Here is a 19771-nt window from a genome sequence, read left to right on the forward strand (position 1 = left end):
TTATATTTTTTATATTAATATAATCAGATATCGGTTTGAGTTTCGTACATTTCTCATCCCGACCCATATCCAATTGGTACCTTCTCCCTTCCCAATGCCCGACCCCAATTTAAAATATTTGTACCCGACTATCGGGCATACAAGTCCTACTATCGTCCCTGATTGTTTAACAATAATTTAAATGTCCCTGATTGTTTAACAATTATTTCAATTTCACTACTACCACATTAAATTGAAGTAAATCCTTCTAAACTAAAAAAACAAAACATAGTAATAAATTTGCTTAGGTATTTAAAAGATGAGAAAAATGAACAAATCAATAAAGTTCAATGACAAAACTAATAGAAATTAAGTGAGTGAAAAAAAAGTGATCTTGAAGAAAGATTGATGGAAAAAACTGGAGTTAGTATACAGAGTTTTCTTGTTTTGGAGAAAGCTTTTTCTTTGCTATTTGGGTTAAGAGGTCAAAACAAACCCAATTAAGGAATTCGAAATCGCAGACTTACTTGCATGTAAATCGTCTGAGAAATCACTTCTTCGTCGCTCTCTCATTTTCTTCTCCGATGTGGAAAGATTTGGCGTCGATCATTTGTTCGTCATGATCGACGCACTAATGTTAGGATTCAAATTATCGATTGTCGTCGTTATCATCTCAATCGCTCTCCTTTTCTTCAGACCCTCTTTAGACGGAACCCACTTGTTGTTTCCCCAAAATCAAAATCAAAATCAAACCCTAGCTTCAACTTCGATCATAGAAGGATCCGATGAGGTTACAGTAACTGATTCTAAGAACTATATTGTTCGATTTCATGACTACAAAAAAGCGGAAGCTCACAAGATCTATCTCGAAGAGAGCGTAAGAGTTAGCGGGTGGAAATGGGTTGAGCGAAAGAACCCTGCAGCGAAGTTTCCAACAGACTTCGGCCTGGTGGAGGTTGACAATGGGGTTCAGGAAAGCTTGATTGAAGAGATTCGGAAATTGGAGCTTGTTAAAGATGTATGGGTAGATTTAAGCTATCAAATGAGCTTACTTGGTAAGAAAACGAAGCGAGTTGGAGCTTTTGTCGATGGGCAGAAGCGGCCTGGAAAGATTTTCACGGCAATGTCATTTAGTGAGACTGAGGATGGTGTGGCTTCTGCTTCCATTAATTTCAGCATTGATGGGAGACGCAACCTCTTGATGGATGTAAGTGGTTTGCGTTAAGAAACAAGATATAGTGTTTATGAATTTTACTTAAGATTGATGTTTCAGAGATCTCAAGTTACATCATTGTTTGGTGCCGAAACGCTTTGGTCCAAAGGATATACTGGGGCAAAAGTGAAGATGGCTATTTTTGACACTGGCATCCGAGCAAATCACCCACATTTCCGAAACATCAAGGTATGCATCTCCTAAGGATCCCATATAGAGGTTTAGCCCTATCTATTTATAAATAATTTATGTTTCAGGAGCGGACAAATTGGACAAATGAGGATACATTGAATGATAATCTTGGTCATGGGACATTTGTTGCTGGTGTTATTGCTGGTGAAGATTCAGAGTGTCTTGGATTTGCACCCGACACTGAAATCTATGCATTTCGCGTATTTACAGATGCTCAGGTAATGTAAACTGGTCATGGATAATTAATAATACCTCCTGTCAACTGTTTCCTCGCACTTGGTAGTGTTTATCAGTGGTAAATATCATAGCTCTGATGTTGCTATCTTCTTGAGAACACCATTTCTGTTATACTTCTTAATGTGGATCCCCAGATGGTATCACATTTGGAAGTTGAATTTAGTTGTTAGTTGTTTCTCATCTGGATCTTGATCTGGATCTAGATAAAGAAACAAAAGTGTTTCCAAATAGGGGCCTTTAAGATTAAGTTTTTTTTATGTTTGTTCGTCCACATTCTGGTTTCTGTTTCTTTTGATTGTTGTCTACTTTGTCATTTGCAAAGTTATGAGAAGGTTGAGTTCAGCTTCTTGCAGGTGTCGTACACTTCTTGGTTCCTAGATGCCTTCAACTATGCTATTGCAATGAATATGGATGTTCTAAATTTGAGTATAGGTGGACCTGATTATTTGGATCTTCCATTTGTGGAGAAGGTAACTTCCCTCTCTTGCCTTTTGTGATGTGATCTGTTCTTGTATTTCATCTGAATTTCATTTTGTATACTATTTGGTTAGAAGAATTGCTCATGATAATCAGTTTTATTTGTCTTTCTGCTTCGAGAGTGATCTTTAGTATTTTCAAACCTTTTGGGATTTTATGCATTAAGTTTATTGCTAAAATTTGTATATGCATTTGAGATAAATGTAAGGTTTTATTTCTTAGAATGATATCCCTTTGGAGTCCTCATAAAACATGGATGTTTCTTTTTTATGTGAATTTTTAACAGGTGTGGGAATTGACAGCTAACAATATCATCATGGTTTCGGCAATTGGAAACGATGGACCTCTCTATGGTACTTTAAACAATCCAGCAGATCAAAGTGATGTTATTGGTGTTGGTGGCATCGATTACAATGACCACATAGCTTCGTTTTCTTCACGTGGCATGAGCACTTGGGAGATCCCTCATGGGTATGTAAATACTTATGGATGGGCGGATATATTTTGATATATATTTCTGTTTGGACCATATATGCCAAAGTGAAATCTTTTTTGTTTTATTTTTTATAGCTACGGTCGTGTGAAACCTGATGTTGTGGCATATGGGAGGGAGATTATGGGATCGAAAATTAGTACAGGTTGTAAAAGTTTATCGGGCACTAGTGTGGCAAGTCCAGTAGTGGCTGGGGTAGTATGCCTTCTAGCTAGTGTCATTCCCGAAACTGAAAGAAAGAAAATATTAAATCCCGCAAGCATGAAGCAAGCACTTGTTGAAGGTGCTTCGAAGCTTCCTGGACCAAATATGTATGAACAAGGTGCAGGACGAGTTGATCTGTAAGTTCTTCACCCTCTCGGTTCAATATGTGTGTATTTTTCACGATTTTAGTTTTATTTTTTAAAATGGTCCATGCATAAAATGAAAATGAGGTCGATTAAGCACAACAGCTAAAGCATGACATGAAAGTAAAAAGCAAACCCTTTTTACCGAAGAAGCGTTCCTCCAGCATGGAAATCAGTTCTTTATTATTGTTATATATCATTTTTATGTCAGGTTAGAATCCTTTGAAATTCTAAAGAGTTATAAACCTCGAGCAAGCATCTTCCCTGGTGTACTTGATTATACAGATTGTCCTTATTCGTGGCCTTTTTGCCGACAACCACTCTATGCGGGTGCAATGCCTGTAGTCTTTAACGCAACCATTTTGAATGGGATGGGTGTAATTGGTTATGTTGAAGGTTCGCCAACGTGGAATCCTTCAGACGAAGTGGGTAATCTTCTTAGTATTCATTTCAAATATTCAGAGGTAATTTGGCCTTGGACTGGTTTCCTAGCCCTCTACATACAAATTAAAGAAGAAGGAGCTCAGTTCTCCGGTGAAATTGAAGGCAATATAACTCTCAATGTGATCAGTCCTTCTGATAAAGAGGAGAAAGCTGGAAAAAGAAGCAGCACTTGTGTTCTTCGCTTGAAGCTGAAAGTGATCCCCACTCCTCCGAGATCAAACCGCATACTTTGGGATCAGTTTCACAATATAAAATACCCGCCTGGTTATATTCCTAGAGACTCGTTAGATGTTCGTAACGACATTCTCGATTGGCATGGCGACCATTTACATACAAATTTTCACATAATGTTCAATATGCTGACGGAGGCTGGATATTATGTTGAGACTCTAGGTTCGCCTCTGACATGTTTTGACGCTCATCAGTATGGAACACTCCTATTGGTTGATCTTGAAGATGAGTATTTCCCTGAGGAGATTAGGAAACTGAGGGATGACATTGTTCATACCGGGCTAGGCCTTATAGTGTTTTCCGAATGGTATAACATAGACACGATGGTGAAAATGAGATTTTTCGATGATAATACGAGAAGTTGGTGGACCCCGGTGACAGGTGGCGCTAATGTTCCTGCCTTGAATGATCTGTTGGCCCCTTTGGGTATTGCATTTGGTGATAAGATTTTGAATGGTGATTTCTTTATTGACGACGAGCAGACGCGATATGCTTCTGGGACAGATATTGTTAGGTTTCCTCGAGGTGGGTATGTACATAGCTTCCCTTTCATGGATAGCTCAGAAAGTGGAGCCACACAGAACATCTTAAGCTCCAAGTCTAAGGTAAAATCTTATCCGTCCTCTGTTTCTCATTTATTTCTTCCTGATTTGTATTTGTAATGCTCGAAAATAAAGCTGTGTGGTTTTAGAGTGCCTCTGCTTCTTAAGTAGAAGCTTGTTGGTCGACCCAACTTGGTGTGTTTCAAAAACAAATATGTTTTTCGATCGATAATAGCAGAGTGAGATTACACTTTTATTTGACAAATGAAAATGTGGTTGGGCTACCCATCCTTAGTAGTTCAAGTGGTAAGAATTTTGAACTAAGAGTCTATAACCATTTAGAACACTTTGATTAAGGGAGGCTATGGCGTGAGCCTCCTCCGGATTAAAAGGTTCTGGTCTAAGAAAAAAACTATGGTTGGGTTATGGCCCTAACATTTTTGAGAAACACATACTTTTTCGTTTGGTTAAACATGTCACCAGTTTCATTTTGTGGTTGGATTAGACCACAAGTTAGGTTTTTATCCGCCCATGATAGCTTCATTCGAAAGAGTCTAACCTAAGACGCTGAGGTATAGGTTCAATTGATGTTGTGCTAGCCTCTTACAGCTGGTTGAAAAAACCAAAGAAAAGAAGATAGATTTTACACACAAATATTTACACATAAAAGGGAGTCTTATATTGGGAATTGCTAATGTTTAAGACTTTGAATGTGAATGATGCAGGCAGACTATCCTATTCTTGGTTTTCTTGATGCGGGCAGTGGTCGAATTGCAGTATACGGAGATTCCAACTGTCTAGACAGCAGCCACATGGTTACGAATTGTTACTTGCTATTGAGGAAAATGCTGGATTTCACCAGCAAAAATGTTAAAGATCCTGTGCTTTTCTCAGGGAAAGTGAGGATAGACAAACCCATCTACCAAAATGACAACCAATTACCTTCTCGAAGAACAGATATTAACTTTTCTGCTTATTCTGCTGTTGTTGGAAAGCCCTTGGTATGTGGAAGTGATTCCAGGTTTGAAGTATGGGGTACAAAGGGATATAACTTACATGTCAGGGGTAGAAACCGTAGATTGCCAGGCTATCCAGTCCTCGACTTGGGGATAGGTTTGAACTCTTCTTCTTTTGCGTCTGAGACTTACAATTTGAGAAGTCCCGGTTCAACAAAGATAAAAGATGTGTCTACCGGGAATAAGTACTTGGGTATACTCAGTGCAGATGAAGTAAGAAACTTTCTTATTTTTTTAAATTTTTTTTTGCATTTTCATTGTGTACTTCATTTTTTTAATTCGTGCAGCTCGATATGTCCGTGCTAGCTGCCAGTCGTTGGCTCCTTCCTGCCATTGTCGCTGTTTGTGGTTAGTATTTTGGTGGTACTTTACTCGGCCATTGTTCGGTTTAGGTTATCCGGTTAAAAAGACCGAAATAACCCAAACCAACCGAACAAGACCTTAGATGATATAACATTGGAGTAGAATTCATCTTTTTGAAATATTTTGGCAGGTTTGCTGCTTTTCTTGAGCTTATGGAGGATTCGGCAAAAGCGAAGGAGGAGGAGGAAAGGTTCGAATTCGGCCACCCGATTCACCAACCTATAGCCTTAAGTAGTTCTTATGCAATAGATATCATCACAATCATCATAAAAATGGCTTTGATATGATTAGGAATTTCTGATGATGATGATGATGGTAAGTTTTGTAGAATTGACTATAATTTCGATTATGATTATGTTCAGTTTCTTCTTGTAGGCGATTTTTATTATTATGTAGACTCTGGTACTTAAATAGTGTATACTAGCAAGCATCCATTACACACAGTACAGAAGAACATAAGCTTATATCTTTTTCCATTGCTTATCACATCTTTCATTTTTCTATATAATTATTTTTTTTAATCTAGATTTGGATTCAAAAGATCATTTCTTTATCAATTTATGTTATTATGTCAAACAAATAGTAAACTGTTACTAGTGCTAAAGATTGAGCACAAAAAGTTAACTCTCATGCTTTCATGTGAAAGGAAAGTGAGCACCCAAGTTCATCAAAATTTTCTATTGATCAAAAGAACTATAGCAAATACAATTTATGTGGCTCGTGATTATTCTAGATTTATGCTTAAATTGTTTTATTTTGAAATATTTTAACTACTATTCTCGCCTTATTTTACGTTGGAATTTTCTTACAACTGAAAATTATTCTTATTTTTTAATTTAAATAATTATATTTTATATATTATTAAATAAATATAATAAGTTTGTATTATTTTAAATAAAAATAATATAACTTAGTTAGTTAAATGACATGTTAAAACATATATCGATTTAGGATCAAACCTCGACTCTCTTACTCTAGGACAGACCCTGTTACCATTTTCACAGGGGGAGAAATTGTCTGGAACATTTCAGATCAGAAATAGTTAAATGGATTATAATTGTAATTCCTAGTGACAAATCTTGCATAAATAAATAATATATTGGGTTAGGAATGAAATATAATAATTTATTGAAGAAAAAAAAAATTATTTTTGTTTAAATTTTTTTTTCCAAAATGTTTTGGTAAAAAAATTGGTTTTCAATCAAATATAATATTTCATTGAAATTTGTATTTGTTTGTTTATTTTTATAATCCAAAATGCCCTACTAGTAAAAGGAAAAACCAATCTCCTTTCTCTCCCGCCTTGCCCTGCGCTGGACAGCCATTGATTTGGAAGAGACGGCAGTTTCTTCTTCATTCTTCCTCCGCCGCAATAATTTAATTTTTCTTCAAATCTCGGTGACTTTGTGAAGCGATCTTTCTCTCTTCTTTGGAGGAAGAAATCGCCGTCGCCGTCGCCGTCGGTGTAGAGCATGGCGCCGCAGCCATTCATAAATTACCTCACCTATGTTCACGCGATTCCTCTTCTGTCTGTCTCCTCAACTCCATTTTCATTCTTTTCGTCATATCCGTTCAGTGACTACCGTTGCAGCAGAAGGAAAGAGAACCTTCTCTCACATATTCCAACAATGTTCGCAGCGAGCGGCGATATTTCCGGGGAAGCAAGCTCATGCCCGGATGGTATTGACTCATTTCACACCCACTGTTTTTGTAACGAATTGCTTAATGCAGATGTATATAAAATGTTCAACTTTAGATTATGCACGTAAAGTATTCGACAGAATGCCTCACAGGGATATGATTTCATGGAATGCCATGATTTTTGGTTATGTTGGATCTAGAAACCTGGAGGTTGCACATTCCATGTTTGATTTAATGCCTGTGAAGGATGTTGTTTCGTGGAATACGTTAATTTCTGGGTATTCACAGATTGGTAAGTACAGGAAGTCCTTAGAGATGTTCCTGCTGATGATGCGGATGGAGAGATTGGTGTTGGATAGAGCAACCTTTGCCATTGTTTTAAAAGCTTGTTCTTCTTCGGATAACTATGAGATGGGGATACAGGTTCATGCACTTGCAGTCTTCATGGGTTTTGATTGTGATGTGGTAACTGGGAGTGCATTGATAGACATGTATGCAAAGTGTAGGAAATTGGAGGAATCGTTGAAGTTCTTTGATGAAATGCCTGAAAGGAATTTGGTTTCTTGGAGTGCTGCCATTGCAGGTTGTATTCAAAATGAACAGCTTTACGGTGGTTTGGAACTCTTCAAGAAAATGCAGAGAGATGGAGTTGGCGTGAGTCAATCTGCTTATGCTAGCGTTTTTAGATCATGTGCAGCTTTATGTGAAGTTGGGTTTGGTTCTCAGTTACACGCTCATGCTTTAAAGACTAACTTCGGATCTGATATGTTAGTAGGAACTTCAATTTTAGATATGTATGCAAAATCTGGCAGATTATCTGATGCTAGAAAGCTATTTAATTCGTTGAGAAATCATAGTGTGCAATCCTACAATGCTATGATTGTTGGCTGCGTTCGAAGTAGTCAAGGATTAGATGCTTTGCAGATATTCAAACGTTTGCTTCAGTCTGGTCTTCCATTTGATGAAATAACTCTATCAGGAGCAGTAAGTGCTTGTTCATTGATCCAGGGTCGTTTACAGGGAATCCAAATTCACGGATTGGCTTTAAAGAGTAGTCTATGGTCTCAAGTTTGCGTGGCGAATGCTGTTCTTGACATGTATGGAAAGTGCGGTGATTCCTTTATTGCACGCAGAGTGTTCGATGAGATGCCAATAAGGGATGCTGTCTCTTGGAATGCTGTGATTGCAGCCTATGTTCAAAACGGAGAAGAAGACGAAACTCTTTCGATATTTGTCTTGATGCTGCGATCCAGGATGGAACCCGATGACTTCACTTATGGTAGCGTACTGAAAGCTTGTTCGAGTCAACAATCTCTTAACAAAGGATTGGAAATTCATACGAGAATAGTGAAATCTGGCATGGGTTTCGACTGGTTTGTCGGGAGTTCACTTGTCGATATGTACTGCAAATGCGCGAAGATTGACGAGGCAGAAAAGATTCATTACCGGCTAGAAGAACGAACGATTATATCATGGAACGCTATAATCTCAGGCTTCTCTTTACACAACCAAAGCGAAGAATCCCAAAAATTCTTCTTCAAGATGTTGAAAGAACAAGCCGAACCCGACATTTACACGTACGCCACTGTTCTCGATACATGTTCTAATCTAGCAACAGTCGAACTCGGAAAACAAATCCACGCTCAAATTACGAAACACAATCTTCAACAAGATGTGTTCATATCCAGCACGCTAGTGGACATGTACTCGAAATGCGGAATCTTGGACGACAGTAAACTGATTTTCGAGAGATCTTTAAAACGCGATATAGTGACGTGGAACGCGATGATAACCGCCTACGCTCATCACGGTCTTGCTGATGAGGCGTTGAGAACCTTCGATCGCCTTCAGCTCGAGGGATTGAAGCCAATTCACGCCACTCTAGTTGCTATCTTCCGTGCATGCGCCCACATGGGGCTGGTCGAGAAAGGGGTGAATCACTTCAACTCGATGAAGAAAGAATACGGGTTGGATCCTCAGCTCGAGCATTACACTTGTCTGGTTGATATTTTCGGAAGGTCTGGTCAAATTAGAAAAGCTTTGGAGGTTATTCAAGAGATGCCGTTTGAAGCTGATGATGTTACTTGGAAAACATTGCTGAATCTTTGTAAATTGAAAGGGAATGTTGAGATAGCTGAAATAGCAGCAAAGGCTATTATGAAGATGGATAATGAAGATTCGGCTGCCTTAATTCAATTGTCAAATGTTTATGCTGATGCTGGAATGTGGGATGAAGTTAAAGAGGTTAGGAAGATGATGCGGTCTGGTCGATTAAAGAAGGAACCGGGTTGCAGCTGGATTGAAGTTAAGAATGAATTACATATGTTTGTAGTTGCGGACAAGGCTCATCCAAGAGGCCAAGAGATTTATCAACAACTTCATTTGCTAATGGTTGAAATGACTTGGTTTGAGGATATTCTTATGGATTAAGAACACAATCAAGTAAGTTTTGCTGTCTTTATAATTCTTAATTAATATGGTTTATGTTTTAGACTCGAAACTTGTTTGGAGAAGGGTTTTTTTGAAAAGGAAAAATCCGCTTGATAAGGATATGAGATAATCGATTTTTTTTTACAAGAAAAGAAAACCCTGTTTGAATGCATTTATGAAAAGAGAAAAACAATAAGAATGATATTTTTGTGTTTTAGTTGATGATTTGATGGGTAATGTTCCCGAATTTAAACATAAGGCCTTGTTTGGAATCCAATTGTGACTTGTGAGAGATTAGTGATTATAGATTCTTAGCATTGTAAATGAGCCAAGCCAAACAGTTTCAGGTTTCATCTCAGCTCGTTTAACATATATTCTTCGGGCTCAAGTTCGGCTCGTTTACAACTTAGGTGAATATCTTTCTCTTTTCTTTGTTATTAAATATTAATTTATTAATAAATACTAAACAAGGTTGTAAACGAGACTCTAAACGAACATGTTCGCGAACCCATAAATGAGCTTTCTAAGGTGTTGGGTTAAGTCCCGCAACGAGCGCAACCCTCGTGTTTAGTTGCCATCGTTGAGGTTGGAAACCCTGGACAGACAGCCGGTGATAAGACGGAAGAAGGTGAGGATGACGTCAAGTCATCATGCCCCTTATGTCATTGGCGACACACGTGCTACAATGGCCGGGACAAAGGGTCGCGATCCCGTGAGGGTGAGCTAACCCCCAAAACCTGTCCTCAGTTCGGATTGCAGGCTGCAACTCATGAGGACGAACCAACCCACTTGTCCTGATCTCCACGATTGAAGAAAGAAAGAGAAGGCCCCTTGAGCCTAGGGGACATCGTCAGAGAACAATGTGGGGGAGAGGGTGGGGATTTGAGAACAAATGCTAACTTGGCAACTTGGATTTTCCTTTTTTTTTTTTAGATTTTCTCATTTGTTTTTGGGGATGGTGATCCAAATCAAGGTATAGAAGAGGAGCGTTGGAAATTGGTAAATGACTACTTCTCAAGTCTATCTTCAATCATCTGACTAGTGTGCATACAATCATTCCTGATCAATGCACATAAACATACAGATTGGGGAGTACATATCATCAAATGGCGGAGTGGTCACAGCTGAAGAACTTGCTCCGTATCTTGATCCTAAGACCACAACGGTAAGTGTATTCTCATTCCTGAAGTTGTCAATCTCTATGATAATAGGATATTGGAAAAAAGGACAAAAAAAAATGCCTCATATCTTACTCTGAAAAGCATTAAGCCTCTAAACTTTGAAAAAAAGTACAAAATAGTCCAAAAATGAAAAAAAAATTATCACCATGGGGCAACATTCAGTTATAGTTTTCTTCGGACTACTTCAGTCTTAGTATAAAATTCACTCGTGTACTACTTACGAATTCTAAGGCAAGGTAGCAACAACTTAAGGGGATTACACTGAGACTCCATTGAGAGTGAACATTTTTACCATTTCTATAAGGTTTTGAGCTATTTTATTTTTTTCGGAATTTAGAGGTTTGTCCTTAAATTAGTAATGTATTATGTTCAGTTCTCACTTAAAGCACCTTGAGTGAAGTGGGAGGTGGGATGTAGTGCCAGCCTCCTCACCATAAAATACTCTGGTCGGAAAAAAAACTACTATTTGTATGCTCTTTGTGGTTTCAAACTGTTTGTTCTCTTCCCCAATTTGCAAGTTCTTGATTTTGCATGATATCCTTGTTATGAGGCCGAATAAATCCAAAGTGACGTTTCCTATTGATTCTAGATTTCTTTTTCGTGATTTGTTCCAGGAGGATGATTCATACATCCTACCTGTGCTTTTGCGGTTTGATGGGCAGCCAGAGGTGGACGACGAGGTATGTTGGGATGTTACTCTTCTAAAAAATGTATATGTTAAAGCACTAGTTGTTTCAATCTGTTTGTGTGGTTTATTTTATACAGGGAAATATATTATACAGATTTCCGTCGTTACAGCGTACAGTTTCTCCCCAGAGGAGCAATAGAAAAGAATATGTTGGGAGGAAATGGGCCGATTGGGTAGGAGGGGTTCAGAAGTTTTTCGAGGAGAAAAAATGGCAATTCAGGTAGGGTTTCATTTTAAAACAGTTTTTCTATTGCCCCAAAACAAAACATATTTTGGCTTTGCAGTAAAACCAGCTCGTCTGAGAAAGCAATGGTCATTGGTCTCGGTGCTCTCAATCTCTTTGGCGTAATTGTACTCGATGGCATGCTAAAGTACGTCTTAAGCACGATAATCATTCTTTTGGTTTATTTGAGTTTGGTATCAACTTTTGTTAAAGTGACAAAAAATGCATTTGACAAAGAATTACGATCCAACTTTTCTCACATTTTACACTAAATCGTCTGACTTGATCTTGTTTCATTTGAAGAACTGTTGCAGTTGCACCAACTGGATTCATTTCGTTTGTGGGTACCATTTTCCCTTGGCTTCAGGTGTGAATAAATATACAACTTCCTTGCTATTTTAGCTTAATGGTTTTGCCTATATATGTCTAATAATCTAGGTTAATTTGTTAGGTTTATGCTGCTTCATTTTTTCTGATTCCATTGGCCCGATGGCTCTTGATTCGCAACAAGAACGCACAAATAGAGAACAGAAATTCGGCTAGGGAGAAATTTGCCCAAGCACTTAACTCACCAGATTACACTCTTAGGCGAAAGGTAAAAAAGTTTACTCAATATTTGTTACTATACAGTCAGCAGCTGAGTATGTAGTAAGGGTCTCCTTTGGAACGGCACTAATTGCTTCAATTGTAATTGTTTACACAACCATTATTGCTTTGCTTTCAAGTAGAAGGTATCTATTGACATTATTCTTAAGCTATATGCAACTTACCTCCATTTATATAGAATACACACTTCATCATCTTATTTTTTACTGTCAGACTCTCACAGATGAGTTGTTTTTCAAACATCTTGTTTATAGTGATGAAGATAATCGTGGAAGGCGTGGAAGATCATATGATTCAGGGTTCACATTTTTCTTCAGTCCCACTGATTTGTTTTGGTAATGTGCCAGAACTATCCTATTTTATTAATTATCCACTAAAAATAATACATAATCATCCTATTGTAACTCTTCTAAACTGTTGGCCTTTCGAAGCCCTAATATTTATGTTGTATCATTGTACTAGTTAAATTTTATCCTGTTTGAATTCATTACTTGGAATGAATTTGAAGCCTAACTCATGCAAGGTTCTCTTTAGGTACTGGGATCCATATTACTACAGGAGGCAACGAAAGCGAGCATATAATGGGATGAACTTCGTTGAATCTGTCTGTCAGGATTTCCAAAATATTATTATTGTTTGCTTCCTCTTTTCCCTGGGGATTTGAGAACAAATGCTAACTTGGCAACTTGGATTTTCCTTTTATTTTTTTTAGATTTTCTCATTTGTTTTTGGGGATGGTGAACCAAATCAAGGTATAGAAGAGGAGCGTTGGAAATTGGTAATTGACTACTTCTCAAGTCTATCTTCAATCATCTGACTAGTGTGCATACAATCATTCCTGATCAATGCACATAAACGTACAGATTGGGGAGTACATATCATCAAATGGCGGAGTGGTCACAGCTGAAGAACTTGCTCCGTATCTTGATCCTAAGACCACAACGGTAAGTGTATTCTCATTCCTGAAGTTGTCAATCTCTATGATAATAGGATATTGGAAAAAAGGACAAAAAAAAATGCCTCATATCTTACTCTGAAAAGTATTAAGCCTCTAAACTTTGAAAAAAAAGTACAAAATAGTCCAAAAATGAAAAAAAAATCATCACTATAGGGCAACATTCAGTTATAGTTTTCTTCGGACTACTTCAGTCTTAGTAAGAAAAGTAAAAATATTTGAATTCAAATTTCTATATATAATTAAAAAAAATCAATATATGGTCCAATTATAAAACCTGTCTCCTTTTTCAAATATGATGTAATCTATAAATTAATAGAGATTTAAGAGAATTTGTATTTTTAGAGCCAAGTTATATAAACTTGTATAGAATTATTTAACCTAAATTGAATCAGAAATAACAGATCAAGCAAAAGGAATGAAGTCAAACATAAACAATCTCAAAATTCATTCAAAATATTTCAGCAAAATTTATTCAAAATATTTCAGCATCATTACATAATATCAAAACAATAAAATTCTTTGGTTTCATAATCAGCAGTATCATCCCATCAAAAAAAACAAAAGCCCCCATCATAATCATAATGGGGGATGGGGAATATAATCCACTAACTAATAATAATACTAAATAGTTAATCAATTAGACAGAACCATATTTAGAACCCTAATTCATATCATTGTCGGCCTTGGGATGTTCATGTTTTGGCGAGGGAATGGGGGAAGGGTACCTATGATATCGATCAATCCTAAATGCTTGGCCTGTTGAGGGGACATTAAGTTATCCCTCTCAATACATTTCCTGATAACATCGATTGAACTTCCGGTGTCTCTTGCCAAAGCGAGAACAATTTTGTCCTCCTCTGCCATTAGTTGATTAAATGTAATTTGTACGTCTTTTGAGCTTCCCTGATATCCACCTATGGCAGAGTGGATCATCACGGAGCTGTTCGCGGAAGCATATCGAAATTCTTTCTCCCCTCCTGCCAATAACACTGCAGCCATGGATGCTGCATTCCCGACACAACAAGTGTGTACAGGACATTTCAGCGCCTTCATTTGATCATAAACAGCAAGTCCTAACATAAAAAATCAATAAATAGCCAATTAGATAATGTAATAAGAAGAAGAAAAAAGAAAAGAAAGAAACCTACCTGAAGTTATTAATCTTCCCCCAGAATTGATAATCATTTGGATTGGCGCTTTTGGATTCCTGTACTCAAAGTACATGAGTTGAAAAATTATGGATTCAGCGTTTTCGTCGTCGATCAACCCAGTGACATTGATCCTTCTCTTTTCCAAGAGGAATGATGAAATAAATGGGGGAGTCCTAAAACCTCTTTAAAATGGTTGTCAGGAAGCAGCTGCTGCTGTGAATTTTATAAGATTCAACATGATGAATTGTGAAGTGTGAAGGAGGGAGAGAATGAGGGATACATATATATAAAACCAATTTCAAATGAAAAACATGGATATTGAATGTTGTCCCTCTGCCCGTTGGCGCAGAGCCGCCCAACAATCCAAAAAACCCAAAAAAACCTCAAAAGAATCATGGAAAGTACAAGAATTTCACAGTATCTTGTTTGGGAAACTGAAGAGAGAGAGAGGAGTGAGGAATCCATAAAGTCGCCGGAAGAAGCTTGTCGCCGGAAGAAGAAGAAGAAGAGAGAAAGAGAAGATAAGACTTCTTTGGTTTGAAAATATAAACAAACAAAGCTTTAAGCTTTTAGAAAGCCGGTAGCTAGGGATGGCAATGGGGCGGTTCGGGGCGGGGAATGCAATTACCATCCCCGCCCCATTTTAATTTCGGGGATTTTTTTAATACCATCCCCGCCCCGTTCGGTTTTTTTCGGTTTCGGGGAATCCCGCGGGGCACCGTTAATAATTTTTATTTTAAAAAAATAAATAAAAATTATACAATAAAATTATATAAACGATTTTTTGCTTGAGTGCTTGAATCAGAAATAACAGATGAAGCAAAGGAGTGTTTAAACCCTAAATAATATCATCTTAAATTGAACATTATTTGAAAACTGAAATCAAATGAAATATCTAACATTATTTGAAAACTGAAATCAAATGAAATATCTAACCATCTGGATTTCCTTTTGCTTGAAACCACACTTTTCATAAAACGTTTTGTTCTCCAAGCTACAATCGAGAATCACCTTATAACAGCCAGTCGATTGAGCATGATCAGTGAGGAAACCTACGATCTTCTTCCCAAGATTCATCCCTCGAGCGGCGGAATCGACAACGATATCTTCAATATGCGCAACTTTTCCACAATTTCGAATGAACTTTCTCTCGATGAACACACTCCCAGTTGCAATGATCTTATTCTTGTTCATTGGATCCTCAATTACACAAATTACATGATCGTCTCCGTATAAACTCAACTCTCGAAATTATGATCAGAAATGAAGTTATAATAATATTTTGGTTAATCTCAATAGAGAATGAATACACAAGCCAAGTCAAATGAGACCTATAAACTAAACTCAACCAATAAATTTAAAATAAAGAATTGAAACTTATATATATCTTGCAATAAAATACACAAACAAATTGCTTTGTATAAGAATGAATTTAAGGTCTTACAATTAGCTTCCAATACCGAACCCTGAACTGTCTTTCTTCAACCTCCCCATTTCCATTTCTCTCGTGTTAACAACTCCTTCACCGCTTGAACCGGATGGATTCAAACCATATTCGCTCGTAGTTCTTCCTCCACTGTACTCGCTACTTCCCTGCTCCTGTGTTTCGAAAGCCATCTTCCTAAATTTCTTCATATCTTCATTGTATTGGCTTGTGTCGTAATCAGAACTTTCATGAGAACTGTATACTGTACTGTGTCCAGGCTTGATTCCTTCGTTTAGATCAGCCAACGATACATCTCTTTCTAATGCCCTCACAACCTATACATGAATAATGTCAGTAAATCTGTTTTTACCCTGGTGAATGAATTACAGTCAATCTGTTCTTACCTGGCTCATTCTAGTTCAAGTTATATAAGCTTTACTGATATTTTAAGAGAATTTGCATTTTTAGAGCCAAGTTATATAAGCTTGTATAGAATTGTTTAACCTAAATTAATCAGAAATAACAAATCAAGCAAAGGAATGAAGTCAAACATAAACAATCTCAAAATTCATTCAAAATATTTCAGCAAAATTTATTCAAAATATTTCAGCATCATTACATAATATCAAAACAATAAAATTCTTTGGTTTCATAATCAGCAGTATCATCCCATCAAAAAAAACAAAAGCCCATCATAATCATAATGGGGGATGGGGAATATAATCCACTAACTAATAATAATACTAAATAGTTAATCAATTAGACAGAACCATATTTAGAACCCTAATTCATATCATTGTCGGCCTTGGGATGTTCATATTTTGGCGAGGGAATGGGAGGAAGGGTACCTATGATATCGATCAATCCTAAATGCTTGGCCTGTTGAGGGGACATGAAGTTATCCCTCTCAATACATTTCATGATAACATCGATTGAACTTCCGGTGTCTCTTGCCAAAGCGAGAACAATTTTGTCCTCCTCTGCCATTAGTTGATTAAATGTAATTTGTACGTCTTTTGAGCTTCCCTGATATCCACCTATGGCAGAGTGGATCATCACGGAGCTGTTCGCGGAAGCATATCGAAATTCTTTCTCCCCTCCTGCCAATAACACTGCAGCCATGGATGCTGCATTCCCGACACAACAAGTGTGTACAAGACATTTCAGCGCCTTCATTTGATCATAAACAGCAAGTCCTAACATAAAAAATCAATAAATAGCCAATTAGATAATGTAATAAGAAGAAGAAAAAAGAAAAGAAAGAAACCTACCTGAAGTTATTAATCTTCCCCCAGAATTGATAATCATTTGGATTGGCGCTTTTGGATTCCTGTACTCAAAGTACATGAGTTGAAAAATTATGGATTCAGCGTTTTCGTCGTCGATCAACCCAGTGACATTGATCCTTCTCTTTTCCAAGAGGAATTATGAAATAAATGGGGGAGTCCTAAAACCTCTTGAAAATGGTTGTCGGTAAGGATGGCAATTTGAAACCGCCCCGCGAAAACCGAACCGAATTGCCCCGTTTGGGACGGTTTTTCCCCGAAACCGAACGAGAATGGGACGGGGATGGTATTTGTGCCCCCCACCCCGATCCGCCCCGATTTCACCCCGTTTTCACCCCGATTCTTCCCCGAATACCATAAACATAATTAAATATATTAAATCACCAATATATTTATTTACTTACTATATTTTATAAGAGTATTAAAATTATTTCTTTACAATAATATAAAATTTTAATATATTACAATATATATTATATTAAAAAAATTGTTGATATAATTTTATTGTATAATTTTTATTTATTTTTTTAAAATAAAAATTATTAACGGTGCCCCACGGGATTCCCCGAAACCGAAAAAAACCTAACGGGGCGGGGATGGTATTAAAAAAATCCCCGAAATTAAAATGGGGCGGGGATGGTAATTGCATTCCCCGCCCCGAACCGCCCCATTGCCATCCCTAGCTACCGGCTTTCTAAAAGCTTAAAGCTTTGTTTGTTTATATTTTCAAACCAAAGAAGTTTTATCTTCTCTTTCTCTCTTCTTCTTCTTTCGGCGACAAGCTTCTTCCGTCGACTTTATGGATTCCTTACTCCTCTCTCTCTCTTCAGTTTCCCAAACAAGATACTGTGAAATTCTTGTACTTTCCATGATTCTTTTGAGGTTTTTTTTGGGTTTTTTGGATTGTTGGGCGGCTCTGCGCCAACGGGCAGAGGGACAACATTCAATATCCATGTTTTTCATTTGAAATTGGTTTTATATATATGTATCCCTCATTCTCTCCCTCCTTCACACTTCACAATTCATCATGTTGAATCTTATAAAATTCACAGCAGCAGCTGCTTCCCGACAACCATTTTCAAGAGGTTTTAAGACTCCCCCATTTATTTCATCATTCCTCTTGGAAAAGAGAAGGATCAATGTCACTGGGTTGATCGACGACGAAAACGCTGAATCCATAATTTTTCAACTCATGTACTTTGAGTACAGGAATCCAAAAGCGCCAATCCAAATGATTATCAATTCTGGGGGAAGATTAATAACTTCAGGTAGGTTTCTTTCTTTTCTTTTTTCTTCTTCTTATTACATTACCTAATTGGCTATTTATTGATTTTTTATGTTAGGACTTGCTGTTTATGATCAAATGAAGGCGCTGAAATGTCCTGTACACACTTGTTGTGTCGGGAATGCAGCATCCATGGCTGCAGTGTTATTGGCAAGAGGGGAGAAAGAATTTCGATATGCTTCCGCAAACAACTCCGTGATGATCCACTCTGCCATAGGTGGATATCAGGGAAGCTCAAAAGACGTACAAATTACATTTAATCAACTAATGGCAGAGGAGGACAAAATTGTTCTCGCTTTGGCAAGAGACACCGGAAGTTCAATCGATGTTATCAGGAAATGTATTGAGAGGGATAACTTCATGTCCCCTCAACAGGCCAAGCATTTAGGATTGATCGATATCATAGGTACCCTTCCCCCCATTCCCTCGCCAAAACATGAACATCCCAAGGCCGACAATGATATGAATTAGGGTTCTAAATATGGTTCTGTCTAATTGATTAACTATTTAGTATTATTATTAGTTAGTGGATTATATTCCCCATCCCCCATTATGATTATGATGGGGGCTTTTGTTTTTTTTGATGGGATGATACTGCTGATTATGAAACCAAAGAATTTTATTGTTTTGATATTATGTAATGATGCTGAAATATTTTGAATAAATTTTGCTGAAATATTTTGAATGAATTTTGAGATTGTTTATGTTTGACTTCATTCCTTTGCTTGATTTGTTATTTCTGATTAATTTAGGTTAAACAATTCTATACAAGCTTATATAACTTGGCTCTAAAAATGCAAATTCTCTTAAAATATCAGTAAAGCTTATATAACTTGACCTAGAATGAGCCAGGTAAGAACAGATTGACTGTAATTCATTCACTAGGGTAAAAACAGATTTACTGACATTATTCATGTATAGGTTGTGAGGGCATTAGAAGGAGATGTATCGTTGGCTGATCTAAACGAAGGAATCAAGCCTGGACACAGTACAGTATACAGTTCTCATGAAAGTTCTGATTACGACACAAGCCAATACAATGAAGATATGAAGAAATTTAGGAAGATGGCTTTCGAAACACAGGAGCAGGGAAGTAGCGAGTACAGTGGAGGAAGAACTACGAGCGAATATGGTTTGAATCCATCCGGTTCAAGCGATGAAGGAGTTGTTAACACGAGAGAAATGGAAATGGGGAGGTTGAAGAAAGACAGTTCAGGGTTCGGTATTGGAAGCTAATTGTAAGACCTTAAATTCATTCTTATACAAAGCAATTTGTTTGTGTATTTTATTGCAAGATATATATAAGTTTCAATTCTTTATTTTAAATTTATTGGTTGAGTTTAGTTTATAGGTCTCATTTGA

At 37.2% G+C, this 19771-nt stretch overlaps 7 protein-coding genes across 8 annotated transcripts; 3 read left to right on the top strand and 4 right to left on the bottom strand.

Annotated features, from left to right (window-relative positions):
- The first annotated feature begins 447 nt into the window (after nt 1–447).
- Nucleotides 448–5977, top strand: LOC124912023 (subtilisin-like protease SBT6.1). 2 transcript variants are annotated; one of them, XM_047452577.1, is made up of 10 exons: nt 448–1186; nt 1253–1381; nt 1450–1602; nt 1975–2091; nt 2385–2569; nt 2669–2932; nt 3150–4218; nt 4881–5384; nt 5459–5519; nt 5665–5977. In XM_047452577.1, exons 1-10 carry the CDS (start codon nt 599–601, stop codon nt 5757–5759), a joined length of 3165 nt encoding a protein of 1054 aa, XP_047308533.1. In that variant the 5' UTR covers nt 448–598; the 3' UTR covers nt 5760–5977. The 2 variants fall into 2 exon arrangements, with proteins under 2 accessions (XP_047308533.1, XP_047308534.1); XM_047452578.1 differs by lacking the exon at nt 448–1186 and having other exon boundaries at nt 1965–2091.
- An 850-nt stretch (nt 5978–6827) lies between these two features.
- On the top strand, nt 6828–9808 carry LOC124912025 (pentatricopeptide repeat-containing protein At3g02330, mitochondrial-like). Its single transcript, XM_047452580.1, has one exon. The coding sequence runs from the start codon at nt 7041–7043 to the stop codon at nt 9603–9605; it is 2565 nt and encodes an 854-aa protein (XP_047308536.1). The 5' UTR covers nt 6828–7040; the 3' UTR covers nt 9606–9808.
- A 4119-nt stretch (nt 9809–13927) lies between these two features.
- LOC124911617 (ATP-dependent Clp protease proteolytic subunit-like) lies at nt 13928–14485 on the bottom strand. Its single transcript, XM_047452121.1, has 2 exons — nt 14410–14485; nt 13928–14334 (listed from the first exon to the last, which is right to left on the bottom strand). Exons 1-2 carry the CDS (start codon nt 14483–14485, stop codon nt 13928–13930), a joined length of 483 nt encoding a protein of 160 aa, XP_047308077.1.
- Nucleotides 14486–15318: 833 nt separating this feature from the next.
- On the bottom strand, nt 15319–15663 carry LOC124911618 (glucosamine 6-phosphate N-acetyltransferase-like; the record flags this gene model as incomplete). Its single annotated transcript, XM_047452122.1, has 1 exon — nt 15319–15663. A coding segment is annotated over one exon (333 nt), but the record flags the coding sequence as incomplete, so codon positions are not given.
- A 195-nt stretch (nt 15664–15858) lies between these two features.
- LOC124911619 (proline-rich receptor-like protein kinase PERK1) lies at nt 15859–16251 on the bottom strand. The gene is made up of 2 exons (XM_047452123.1): nt 16243–16251; nt 15859–16173 (listed from the first exon to the last, which is right to left on the bottom strand). Exons 1-2 carry the CDS (start codon nt 16249–16251, stop codon nt 15859–15861), a joined length of 324 nt encoding a protein of 107 aa, XP_047308079.1.
- Nucleotides 16252–16621: 370 nt separating this feature from the next.
- LOC124911621 (ATP-dependent Clp protease proteolytic subunit-like) lies at nt 16622–17185 on the bottom strand. Its single transcript, XM_047452125.1, has 2 exons — nt 17110–17185; nt 16622–17034 (listed from the first exon to the last, which is right to left on the bottom strand). The coding sequence occupies exons 1-2, from the start codon at nt 17183–17185 to the stop codon at nt 16622–16624; spliced, it is 489 nt and encodes a 162-aa protein (XP_047308081.1).
- A 966-nt stretch (nt 17186–18151) lies between these two features.
- Nucleotides 18152–18880, top strand: LOC124911625 (ATP-dependent Clp protease proteolytic subunit-like). Its single transcript, XM_047452128.1, has 2 exons — nt 18152–18392; nt 18468–18880. The coding sequence occupies exons 1-2, from the start codon at nt 18152–18154 to the stop codon at nt 18878–18880; spliced, it is 654 nt and encodes a 217-aa protein (XP_047308084.1).
- The last annotated feature ends 891 nt before the right edge of the window (nt 18881–19771 follow it).

The sequence above is a fragment of the Impatiens glandulifera genome, chromosome 8 (genome assembly GCF_907164915.1).
Source record: "Impatiens glandulifera chromosome 8, dImpGla2.1, whole genome shotgun sequence".
Lineage (NCBI taxonomy): Eukaryota > Viridiplantae > Streptophyta > Magnoliopsida > Ericales > Balsaminaceae > Impatiens > Impatiens glandulifera.